The 13,825-nt window shown below is 39.6% G+C and overlaps 1 protein-coding gene across 1 annotated transcript; it reads left to right on the forward strand.

Annotated features, from left to right (window-relative positions):
* The first annotated feature begins 1,786 nt into the window (after positions 1–1,786).
* DSEL (dermatan sulfate epimerase like) lies at positions 1,787–5,425 on the forward strand. The gene has a single exon (XM_007935483.2). It carries the CDS (start codon positions 1,787–1,789, stop codon positions 5,423–5,425), a length of 3,639 nt encoding a protein of 1,212 aa, XP_007933674.1.
* Positions 5,426–13,825: the final 8,400 nt, after the last annotated feature.

A 13,825-nucleotide genomic window follows, 5' to 3' on the forward strand; every position in this document is an offset into this window, starting at 1 on the left:
TGGGCACGGCAGTTGTCTCGAACTCTCCATCTCCGCCTCAGCCGGGGCCCAGCGCCGCGGGAGAGCCCGGCGGGATCCGCCTGAGGTAAGTGGACTTGGCCAAGTGGGCTGTCTCGCCCCTCAGACCACAGCCTTAGGTCAGGAGCGGAGGGTGAGGGAGACGTGTTCGTAGAAAACGGAAAAATATATGAAAAAAAAAGCAACAGGCAGGGCGGATCAGGAAACTCCTGTCGTTAATGTTCCCACTGTGAGGAGACTTGTCCAAGACGCAAACTTGGTTAGGTTCTTCAGACTCGGAGACGGCTGAGAAGCTGCTCCTTCCGTCTGGTTCTGAGCTCCCTCTGGTGGCTGCTCGCAGAGATGCAAAGCGAGGCTACAGGTGACGGGTGGGAGCAACTGCTGCCCCTCTGCCCCCACAACGGGGTGATTTCTCCTTTGGGAATAATGATATGTCTTAGGCGTTCCCCTTACAGGGACGCCTTCAGATCCTGTGAAAGCTAAATCCTCAACCCGATAATAAAAAAGTCCTTGCAACTTTTCCTTTGTGAAGGGAAATGACAAGGATAGCAGAAGTCATCTTTGCATTAACCTCATTTGAATAAAAACATTTCTAAATGACTAAAGCACGCCACAGTTAAAATATGAATACTATCAAGAAAGTTGTATCTTGTACTTGATTGTCATTTATTGGATCCTGTCATGTGCATTTAAATTGATAGTAAGGGGGAAAAATCACTTGAGCTAATAACTTAGATTGTGCTCAATAACAGATTTTACTGAGATTCTCAGATATCTATCAAGTGATTGTTGAACATTTGAATCATCAGTTTATATATACTCCCAGCATACCTGTATCCTCAGAGAATTTCTTTGTTTTTTTTTTTTTCCCCCAGAAAGGAGTATCATGAAAGAGGAACAGAAAAGAGATGTCATTGTTGGTGAAAGGGAAGCTTGCTTTCCCAATTCGTGGATGCTTCATGATGGGAAGAGGAAAAATACCTAGATGGCTGAAGAGATTAGATTTTTACAGTTGTACAGCTGAAGCTGATAAAAGAATATATGAAAATGCTTTTTTGGGGTCATAATAGGCTGCTGAATAAGTAACCCTGAAAAAAACAAATTTGAAATGAGAGGCAGGAATTTTGATTTTTTTTGTAAGCCATGTAGGACTTTGAAGACTTGCTGAGGGTGTTTTTCTCCCAAAAATGGAAGAAGAAAAAGTTCTGAAAGCAAAAAGAGTAAAAAGTTGAGAGGATCAGCAACTGAGCCCACCCCAAGAATTCCTTCATCAGCTTCTGTAGGGAAACACATAAGCACATCTGACATGTGGGGTGGTGATAACCAAGTTTCCAGTGATGCTTTCTTATGCTAGGAATGACCCATACTTTGGTTTTGGGAGTGCTTTTTCTTCTTTCTATTTCATAATGTGTGTTCCAACTCTTCATGTTAGACAAAAGATTTATGTAAAGGAAGTAAATGCTGAATTCATAGTACATTTGACTGTCGTACTAATGTTCCTTGTATATTACGGAAAAATTGGAGATTTTAACATTCTTTGAAATTGTATTGGAAGCAAAACTGTGTCAAGGACACAGATGTCTGATACAAGTTTCTCTTTTTGGCAACTGCACTTGATTTGAATGAGCCGAGTATCAGCTGGATTTCACAGCATAGATGATTTGTTTTATCAAGGCCTTAAATGTATAGTTTTTACTAACCAGATGGGAAACACATTGAGCACTGTGTTTGACATGTATGCCTAAGGAAAAGAACTCCCTGATGGATCATGGCGTTAATGTTTACAGGACATTTCTTATTTTTAGCATTAATGATGTTTGGTTTCTCTACTTTTGAAGAGTCTGTGAGCAATTACTCTGAATGGGCAGTTTTCACAGATCAGATAGAACAGTTTAAGACACAGAAAGTACAAGATTTCAGACCTAGCCAAAAGCTGAAGAAAAATATGCTTCATCCAAGTTTGTATTTTGATGCTGGAGAAATCCAAGTAATGAGACAGAAGTCTCACACAAGCCATTTGCATCTTTTTAGAGCTATCAGAAGTGCAGTGACAGTTATGCTGTCCAATCCGACATACTACCTACCTCCACCCAAGCATGCTGATTTTGCTGCCAAGTGGAATGAAATTTATGGCAACAATCTGCCTCCATTAGCATTGTACTGTTTATTATGCCCAGAAGACAAAGTTGCCTTTGAATTTGTCTTGGAATATATGGACAGGATGGTGGGCTACAAGGACTGGCTAGTTGAGAATGCACCAGGGGATGAGGTTCCAGTTGGCCATTCCTTAACAGGTTTTGCCACTGCCTTTGACTTTTTATATAACTTATTAGATAATCACCGAAGACAAAAATACCTGGAAAAAATATGGGTTATTACTGAGGAAATGTATGAGTACTCCAAGGTCCGCTCATGGGGCAAACAACTTCTCCATAACCACCAAGCTACTAATATGATAGCATTACTCACTGGGGCCTTGGTGACTGGGACAGATAAAGGATCTAAAGCAAATATATGGAAACAGATTGTAGTAGATGTGATGGAAAAGACAATGTTTCTATTGAATCATATTGTTGATGGCTCTTTGGATGAAGGTGTGGCCTATGGAAGCTACACATCTAAATCAGTAACACAGTATGTTTTTCTGGCCCAGCGCCATTTTAATATCAATAACTTGGATAATAACTGGTTAAAAATGCACTTTTGGTTCTATTATGCTACCCTTTTACCAGGCTTCCAAAGAACTGTGGGTATAGCAGATTCCAATTATAATTGGTTTTATGGTCCAGAAAGCCAGTTAGTTTTCTTGGATAAGTTCATCTTAAGGAATGGAGCTGGAAACTGGTTAGCCCAGCAAATTCGAAAGCACCGACCTAAAGATGGACCAATGGTTCCCTCCACTGCACAAAGATGGAGTACTCTTCATACTGAATACATTTGGTATGATCCCCAACTAACTCCACAGCCTCCTGCTGAATATGGTACTGCAAAATTGCACACATTCCCAAACTGGGGTGTTGTTACTTACGGAGCTGGGTTGCCAAATACACAGACCAATACCTTTGTGTCTTTTAAATCTGGTAAACTGGGAGGGAGGGCTGTATATGACATCGTTCACTTTCAGCCATACTCCTGGATAGACGGATGGAGAAGCTTTAACCCAGGACATGAACATCCAGATCAGAACTCATTTACTTTTGCCCCAAATGGGCAAGTCTTTGTTTCTGAAGCTCTTTATGGTCCCAAGTTGAGTCATCTTAACAATGTGTTAGTGTTTGCTCCATCACCCTCGAGCCAATGTAATAAACCCTGGGAAGGTCAGCTAGGAGAATGTGCACAGTGGCTCAGGTGGACTGGTGAGGAGGTTGGTGACGCAGCTGGGGAAATCATCACTGCTTCTCAACATGGGGAGATGATGTTTGTGAGTGGGGAAGCAGTGTCTGCTTATTCTTCAGCAATGAAACTAAAAAGTGTATATCGTGCTTTGCTTCTCTTAAATTCCCAAACTTTGCTGGTTGTTGATCACATTGAGAAGCAAGAAGATTCCCCAATAAATTCTGTCAGTGCCTTCTTTCATAATCTGGATATTGATTTTAAATACATCCCATATAGGTTTATGAACAAGTATAATGGCGCTATGATGGATGTGTGGGATGCACACTACAAAATGTTTTGGTTTGATCATCGTGGCAATAGTCCTATAGCTGGTATCCAGGAAGCAGAACAAGCTGCTGAATTTAAAAAACGATGGACCCAATTTGTTAATGTTACATTTCCAATGGAATCTACAGTCATGAGGATTGCATATATCTTTTATGGACCATATGTTAATCTTTCGAGCTGCAAATTTATTGACAATTCCAAGTCTGGACTTCAAATTTCTCTCAATGTTAATAATAGTGAACATGTTGTTTCCATTGTAACTGACTACCATAACCTGAAGACTAGGTTCAGTTACCTGGGATTTGGTGGCTATGCCAATGTGGCTGATCAAGGCCAAATCACCCGATTTGGTTTGGGCACACAAGCAATAGTAAAGCCTGTAAGACGTGATAGAGTTATTTTTCCCTTTGGATTTAAATTTAATATAGCAGTTGGATTAATTCTTTGTGTTAGTCTGGTGATTTTAGCTTTTCAGTGGCAGTTTTACATTTCTTTCAGAAAGCTGATGCGGTGGATACTAATCCTTGTTATTGCTTTGTGGTTTATTGAGCTGCTGGATGTGTGGAGCACTTGCACTCAGCCCATCTGTGCTAAATGGACAAGGACAGAGGCCAAGGCAAGCAAGAAGACCTTGTCATCTGAAGAGCACCAAGTCAGTCTTCCCGATGTTGTCATTACCTCACTTCCTGGTTCAGGAGCAGAAATTCTCAAACAACTTTTTTTCAACAGTAGCGATTTTCTCTACATCAGGGTCCCGACAGCCTACATTGATATCCCTGAAACTGAATTTGAGATTGACTCATTTGTAGATGCCTGTGAATGGAAGGTGTCAGATATCCGCAGTGGTCATTTTCGTTTACTCCGAGGATGGTTGCAGTCCTTAGTCCAAGACACAAAACTACATTTGCAAAACATCCATCTGCATGAACCCAGTAGGGGAAAACTGGCTCAATATTTTACAACAAATAAAGACAAAAAAAGAAAATTGAAAAGGAGAGAGTCTTTGCAGGAACAAAGAAGTAGAATGAAAGGGACCTTTGATAGAGATGCTGAATATATTAGGGCTTTAAGGAGACACCTGGTCTCTTACCCAAGTGCACGACCTGTGCTTAGTTTAAGCAGTGGGAGTTGGACATTAAAGCTTCATTTTTTTCAAGAAGTTTTAGGAGCTTCACTGAAGGCACTGTATGTAGTAAGGGACCCTCGGGCATGGATTTATTCAGTGTTATACAGCAGTAAACCAAGCCTCTACTCCTTGAAGAATGTGCCAGTGCACTTAGCTAAACTGTTTAAGATAGAGGGTGGGAAAGGCAAATGTAACTTAAACTCTGGCTATGCTTTTGAATATGAATCATTAAGGAAAGAATTAACAAAATCCAGACCTAATGCAGTCTCCTTGTTGTCTCATCTCTGGCTAGCAAACACAGCAGCAGCCCTGAGAATAAATACAGATTTGCTGCCTACCAGCTACCAGCTGGTCAAGTTTGAAGATATTGTGCATTTTCCTCAGAAAACCACTGAAAGAATTTTTGCCTTTCTTGGAATTCCTTTGTCTCCTGCTAGTTTAAACCAAATATTGTTTGCCACCTCCACAAACCTTTTTTACCTTCCTTATGAAGGGGAAATATCACCAACTAATATTAATGTTTGGAAACAAAACCTACCAAGAGATGAAATTAAACTGATTGAAAACATCTGCTGGACATTGATGGATCGCCTAGGATATCCAAAGTTTATGGACTAAATGCTGCAGGTCAGCAGAAATTTGCACTAATGCTTTCCAACCCAATTTGTGGATATGAATTAGAGGAGTTTGTTTATTCTTGTACTGTGTGTGTGTGTGTGTGTGTGTGTGTGTTTAGTCAGTTACTTGAACAGAAAGATTATTTTAAAAATAGACACCATATTTGGCCTAGCATGATTTATTTTTATCTCGCCACTTTCCTTGTCTCTGCTTTTGGAACTTTTTCTGCTAGATATTTCTGCTACAGAGGTGTAGATGAAATTATATCACAGGGGTCAGGGGAGATGGAAAGATTTTAAAGGTTTTTGTCTTAACTCTTCATCTGTAACTGCTAATTTATCTTGGGACCTCAAACACTGCTAAAGGCCTTGCAGTTGCTGCTTTACCCAAGCATCTTTTGCTTTCAAGATAGACTACAAAAGATCCTTATCTTTTTTAAAAAAAGGTCTTCTAATGTATTTATCGTGCACACACACACACAAAAAGCTTTTATTCTGTGTAATATTCAGTAGTGATACCACTGCAAAAATGTCAAAAGCTCCTATCAAAATTACAGGATTCCTTTTCAGAAATACAATGGAAATATAGAATGGACATGTTTTATCGAGGTCAGAAACACTGACCTTAAGAGCCCCCTTCATTAAAAAAAAAAACTTAGAAATAATAAGGAAATACATCTTGGGCTAGTTTGGGTACCAAGGCCTGGTAGATTATTTTAGTTATTTTAGATGTGGTTGCATGTTCAAAACTTTCCTTTCGATTCTTTGCCTCCCTGAAGCCACAGCTGTTCATCATCATGCTACTTGGCCCCTATCCTGTCTCTTATCAAGCAAAACAATAGTTAATAATTGCTAAATATTTGTAGGGGAATTTTTTCCCCCTGATGATTAATTTTGCATTAAAGCCTGACACAGATTTAGGATCAAATTTCTTTTTTGTGGAATTATCACTGTACCACTCCAAAGGAAGTACCACTGCTGCCTGTGTTTTTTCAGACTGGCAACAGAATTGGAAAACTGCCTGACTATCCTGCATCCTTTTGAATGAGTTTACAGATAGACTGCCAGTGTCTGCAAAAGTTAAAGGCAAATGGGAGATGATGTCAGAGGCATCTGTTTCCTTTGCCATCTGCATCTTATAAATATAGTCGTCATGAAATTGTGGTTTATTTTATTCTGGTAGGCTCTGGAATGAAAATGCTATGCCATTATAAGCCAGTGGAGTAATTACAATGCAGTGGATGGGAACTATTAGCAATGTCAATACTTGACGAAAATCTCTGTACAGATTCTAGTCTTCTTCCTGCTATTTCAAACTGTAGTTCCCCAAAGCACTCTAACACTTGGGAGTCTGTCATTCTGACCTAGATAAAAGTGATTCTTTCTCAGTAGTTTGTTATTATGTCAAAATGTGCCTCCAGAGTGATAAAGCTGTGGATATGTTACATTCCAGCAAAACCTAACTTGGTTGTTATTTTTCTTCCATTATAGTGTGAATGGAAACTACCCACCCCAGCATTTTCTCCCTTCCCACAGCTCACTGCTTTCTCTCTGTACTGTCACAATGAATGAAAATCATTGTATGGGCTGAGAGTGCACCGAGGACCTGAGTCTAGTGCTATTATTCTCAAGGAAGATTATTCTTTCTATCTCAGGGTTATCAGCAAGCATGTAAAATTGCTACATGGGTGATAACACCATTTCCCTTACTGGTCAGAGTCTCAAGCGTTTGCTTTCAGTTCCCAAGATGTATGATCTTGAACCAGATCAAATAAAAAGGCTCTGGGTTGGAAGTACTTTTAGGGCTGATCAAGGTAAGAATTACTGATGTGTAACTTGTACAGGTAACAAGAAAACAAGCTACCACTGCCTTAGGAAATTGTACAGACTCATGCCTGCAGAAGAGAGCTGGGGTGAGTACATGGAGGGATTAGACCATGAAGACAGAGGGAGAAACAAAAAGAGTAATTCTGAGAATGAATGTGGGGACAAATAAAACATTACTAATAGCAAAAGGAAAGCACGTACTTGGGAAAATTATCTTCACAGTGTGTCCTAACTTTGACCACCCCCCACTCCCCATTAGCAATACAAGTTGGATTTCCTTGTCTGTACTTCCACTCCAAAGGAAAATTTCAGACATGTCCCTTGCTACTTTTTTTCCTATTAAAATAATAAGTTTGTCACAGAAGTCTTAAAATCTAGGTTCCCATGTGAGGATCGTTAGGGTAAGGGGATGACTCAGTTATCCACCTATGTGTTCATGCCTGGCCCCCATGCCTGGTAATCTGCTCGGCCACAGTCACCAGTGCTTTCTGTGCACCCTAGGTCCTCCCTGCGTGCAGAGGGCATGCACTCTATGAGCAATTTGAATCGCTTCTACGTTGATTTTCACTTTTTCCAACTTGGAAATAGTTAATGGAGGATTATCATTGATATTTGATATGTGTAAAGGAAACACTTGTCAAGTGGTGTATCTAAAATCTCTTCATTAACTCTGCTAATTGGGATAAAAGCTTTTGTGAAAACAATAGCATTTAAACCTTGAATTTTGAAAGGATGTCCTAATTTACTAACCAAAGTAGCATAGATGTGAGTATAATTACTTGGTTTTCAAAAGTTTCAAACTAAATTTTTCTACTTTTAGGGTGAAAAAGGCCGTATTCAGAGTTGAATTTACTGAAATGAATTCAGTCAGGACAGGGAATAGGAAGTGACGTCTGTGAATGTTTATTGAAACCTAAGGATTCACAAGGTTTAACAAGATGGCATGAGCACGTATATCTAGATGCCAAAATATTCAATGTGTAATTGACTGGGAGTGGGGTTTCAGTGGTAATAGTTTTGGCCTTCCATGCAGGAAACCACGCTTGGATCTCTGGACAGTACACACTGCACAACCACCACTCTTCTGTCAGTGGGGGCTTGCATGTTGCTATGATTGTGTACAGGTTTCATTGGAGCTAAGTGAGCCAACAAAAACCCTATAGATCACAACAGTCAGATCCACAACCAATCAAGGGGATAGTGCAGTGATTGCTTCCCTTGTGCATAAGATGACCAGGAACCCAAGACCAACTCCACAGCAACTCAACAAGAAATGGCCTTCTGTTTACGTCAAATTCAGAGAGTTCCCAGGACTGGCAGAAGAACTGTCACATCACCCTGTGCTGAGGTATTCAAAGAGTCCTCCCTCACCATGTGCCACCTCCATACACACACACACTACCATGTCTGAGAGCTTTTGTGAAAATGCTACTCTTCCTCTGTGCCACTTACTTTTGGTTGACATTGATCAGTGCAAACATTTAAAACTTTATCATGCAAAATTAAAAACTTTAGATATTCTTGATGTATAAAGTATATCACATTCAGTTACCTATAAATGAGTAAACATGTAATTATAGTTTTAAAATTGCTGTGTTTGATTGGCTTGGTTGTCTTTGATCATAATTGGAAAATTATTCACTGACTGCATTTTGGAAAAAACAAACACAAGGCAGTGTGTTAGAACACAACCTTCAGAGGTAAGGGTACCTGAGAGGCTACTGAGAGGCTAAGAGACACTAGGGAGTATAATGTGTGAAGTATTTCCTGCTTGTTCAAATGTTGATCGTAGTATTCTATTACATGTAAAATAGTTCTTAGGGTTGTTTTTTTTCCCCCCTCCCAATAACTGACTGAAAAAGTACCACTTCATTTTATCTTGGCAGAAAAATGTCCAAATAACTTTATCAGACCTAACTGGCTTTTTGTACAAAGGATGATAGGAACTTCAAACAATAGGTTCTAACATACCCTGTTCTGTAGATCCTTGACGTACAATTTACATTGACTTATGTTGTATTTAGACCACTTAACAAATGCGTACATGTTTAATTGATTGTATTTACAAAGATAGGTTCCACTAAAGCTTCCAAAGGATGGTTTTTGTTCTTGTTTGTTTTTTGTTTAATTTTTCTTTCACATGTTATGCACTGATGTACTAAACATAATATAAACTGAATATCATTCACTAGTTTATCAGATCTATACATATTACCAAGGTTCCCTGGTGGTGCGAATGGTTTGTTTTGACTACTAACTGAGAAGTTGACAGTTTGAACTCACCCAGCAGGGCTGCAGAACTAAGGCCTGGAGATCTGCTTCTGCAGAGATTGCAACCTAGAAGATCCTATGTAGCAGTCGTACTCTCTAATCCATGGGGTTGCTATGAGTTGGCATCAATGGCAATTTTTCTTTTTTTAATATAAGTAATAAGACTCCTCTCTGACTTACAGCAATAAATAAATGAAATAAACCTAAAAGCAGTCTGGCTATGTTTGGGATAATAGTTTTCTCATACCCTGTTCTTTAGGTCTCTGAGTAAGTATAAGGGTGTTAGGATTTTGTATGGGCTGAGAAGGCAGAAGTTGAGAAAGGTGGGGCAAGTTGAATACTGACACCCAACCCCATAATTTCAGCATCTAAACTTGCATTGCCCCAGTGATGTGCAAACCTGGCATCCTCCTAACTAAATTCCAAGTCCTCACTCTATCTTAGACTCACTCAGTTTCACTTTTCTCATGTATGACCTCAACTTTCTAAATGACGAGAATGTCCCTGTCATATGTACCTGTGGCCTACATGTGCTCCTTCTGCCACTGATAAGAACATCATACCGGTAGGATAGTACGAGGGAAGGTGAATCTTCCTGCATTTCGTGGCTGTTCTGTGAGACATACTAAATAGATGATGCCCACGGTTGAGGCAGTAAAGGTTTATTAAGAGTGAAGAATCTATCAAGAATTAATCACTTAGTGTGTGGTTCATATTGAACCATAACATTTTCATATATCCCATTACAATCCTCCGAACAAAACCAGTTGCCATCGAGTCAACTGACCCCATGTGCTTCAGTAGAGCTGTATTCCATATGGTTGTCAGTTTTCTTCAAGGTGCCTCTGGGTGGACCTGAGACTACCTTCCAGTTAGCAGCCAAGTTCATTAACTGTTTGCACTACCTAAGAACACATACGGTAGTTATTTTACAAGTAAATCTGAAATATCAAATGATTTGTCCAAAGTAAGCTGGTAAGTGGCTTGACCAAGATTTGGTCAGTTTTTCCAAGTCTAAAGCCATGAGAATATGTTTTTATGATTCATTCTTCCATTCACTCATTCACCATTCTTTTGAATAGCTGATAATGAAGTATTGATAAGAGCAAGGAAGGACTACACAGAATGATTGACTATACTTCTGGTGAGGAATCGCCAATCTCTACAGAAATTTTGACTTGGTGGGTACTCATCAAGGAGAAAAGGAAAGGAAACACATGCCTGCCAAGTAGAAAGAACCACCCAAGGAAAGGTACTAAAATGTGTTACCTGTTCTGTAATAGGTATGGGCTTTTGTTTTCCCAAAAAAAACAGAGAGTAGTTATGTGGAAAGGGAGTGGGTTTTTGAATTAGGAGAATCATTACTGGTAAATTGAATGGAGATTACAATCTATTTTTCTTAATTATGTTTGACTCTGTATCGAATGCAGGGAGTGTATTGTTACAGCACCTACCATCAATGAGTAGTTCTTCCAAAAGGAAGTTAAGGTGTTGATAGAATATTGTTGTTGTTATGTGCTGTCCAGTCTGACCCGACTCTTAGCGACCCTTCCATGGGTTTCAGAGGCAGTATCACTACGGAAGTAGATTGCCCCATCTTCCTTCTGAGGAGTGGCTGGTGGGTTTGAAACGCCAGCCTTCTGGTTAGCAGTCAAGTGCCTTAGGCACTATGCTACCAGAGCTCCTGCAGATAGAATAAATAAGTGCAAATAGAACTAAACCATCCACATTACTCTCTTCACTCCCACTTGGTCAACTGCCCCATCGTATTTATAACAAAGACAAAGACATTTGAGTGGTCACTGAATATCAAGGGATGTCCTGAAGAGAAAACGATGCCTGAGGGTGGCCTGCTTCAAGTGCATGCAGATCGCAGCTAGTAATGAGAGAAGGACTAGCTCAGTGTATTCATTACTGCAGGTGCCAGCCCACCCGTAGCTTTCCTTTCCCCACCAAGTTCCTGCACATCCACAGTACCAGGCACAGTTCTTAATACTGGGAATACAATGGTGAACAGAACAGCCAAGAGTCCCACCTTTATGGACCTGACAGTCAAGTGGGGCTTATGCAAAATAGTTCTTATTCTGCTTTTTTTCTCAGAGGTTCTAGCCCCAAAGACCCTACACCAAATTGAAATGAAAACTGTTGAGTTTATGAGTAACAATCAAATGTATTCCAATAAAATTCTTTTCAAGAAAAAAGGAACAACCTTTTCTTATCCCCACTTTGTAAACAACCCCAAAATCAAGAAGAGGAAGGAAGGAGGGAGGGAGAAAGGAAAGGGCGTTTTGACCTTACATCTGAGCAGAGTAGGATGAACAAGGAGAGTCTTTCCGATCAGAATTATGGGAATTATTCTATAAACTACTTAAAAGATTCTTTGAAACATTAGTGTAGTTAAGATTGGGGGGGGGGGAGAAAGATAAGTTATAATTTGAGCAGATCTCTGTAGTGCACGGCAGTACTTTTCCTGTTTCTTTATAGTATTTTAATGTTGCCCTGACTTTGTAATTAAATGTCGCTTTTCTTTAGAGTGTATTTGCACTGACATTGAAGTCCACGTAAGTGTCCCAGGTTTTCAGGTATCCTAGATGTGGGGTGTTTTCCTGTGTGGTGTTTTTATCTGTTTCTGAACTTGAGATGCACGCATTTTTCTAAATTGTATATGGTTCTTCTTGTTAAGTGTCATAAAGTCAGTTCTGACTTACATAACAGAATGAAGAATCTAGTCTTGACCCCTCCTCACAATCATTGCTGTGATTGAGCCCCTTGTCCCAGCCACTGTGCTAACCCATCTCAGTTGAGGGGCTTTTTCTTTTTGCGGGCCCTTTGTCTTACCATGCATGATGTCCTTCCTCAAGTACTGGTCCCTCTTGATGGTATGACCAAAGTGAATGAGATGGAAGTCTCACCATCCTCGCTTCTAAGGAGCATTTTGGCTGTACTTCTTCGAATGTACAAGGAAGGAAGCAGGCATATGCCTTCCTGAAGCTCCTCCTTTCTTTTTCTGTCAGCTCCCAGCACTTTCTCTTTTGTCTCTGGGCTAAATGAGCAAGATAAGCTCTTTAATTCCTGCATTAAAATCTGGCACTCTTCTGAAAGCAATGCCTACTTACCATATCCATCACTTGGTGCAGATAACTCAGCCCTTGTGCCACACTGAAAGATGACTGCCCAAGTTCATTGGTATTTACTTGCTTTTTAATTATGTATTAATTTATTTCTCCTCTTAGTTCCAGAAAATTAATTTTGTTGTATATTTGTTTAAATTAATAAAACTCTACTGAGCAATTTTAATTTGATGCTTTAATACAATTCACAAAACTTTGAAGGATTTCTATATACATGTGAGAGCACATAATACAACCAAGAAGTGATGAAACAAAGACAAATGTATATAAAGAATGCATTTCATAATAATCCTCTCCAAACAAAATAGCTGATGGGCACTGTCCATGCTCAAACATTATGGGAAGGCCCTGGCTAATCCAGTGTGCATTGGAACACAGCACGTTTGCAGTTGGCTCTGGTGCACTAACTAACTTGGAGTTACTTCTTTTTAGATTTACCAGAGTAGCTAAAATGTACACTCGTTGCCTATTCTTCTTTTGCCCAGCATTAGCTATAAAATGATCCAAGTGGCCCACTGAACATTGACCAATTATTTTTTGGTACAGTGACTGTGTATTCCTTCCATTTTCTTTTGATGTTTCCTGTGTCATTCAATATTTTGCCCATAGAATATTTCAGTCTTGCAACTTGAGGCTTAATTTTTTTCTTCAGTTCATTCAGCTTGAGAAATTCCAAGCATGTTCTTCCCTTTTGATTTCCCAACTCCAGGTCTTTGCACATTTCATTATAGTAATTGGCCTTGTCTGCTTGAGCTGCTCTTTGAAGTTTTCTTTTCCGTTCTTTTATCTTGTCATTTCTTCCATTTGCTTTAACTACTCTATATCCAAGGGTAAGTTTCAGAGTCTCTTCTGATGTCCATTTTGGTCTTTTCTTCCTTTCCTGTCTTTTTTTAATGACCCTTTTCTTTCTTCATGGATGATTCACTTGATGTCATCCCACATTTCCTGTGGTGTTCAGTCATTTGTGTTCAGTGCATCAAATCTATTCTTTAGATGGTCTCTAAATTCAGGAAGGATGTAATCAAGGTTATATTTTGGCTCTCATGGACTTGTTTTAATTGTCTTCAGCTTCAACTTGAACTTGCATATGAGCAGTCGATGGTCTATTCCACAATCAGCTCCTGGCCTTGTTCTGGCTCAAGATACTGAGTTTCTCCATTGCCTCTTGTCAT

This window comes from Orycteropus afer, unplaced genomic scaffold (assembly GCF_000298275.1).
Source record: "Orycteropus afer afer isolate SDZICR_OR568_19922 unplaced genomic scaffold, OryAfe1.0 scaffold00029, whole genome shotgun sequence".
Lineage (NCBI taxonomy): Eukaryota > Metazoa > Chordata > Mammalia > Tubulidentata > Orycteropodidae > Orycteropus > Orycteropus afer.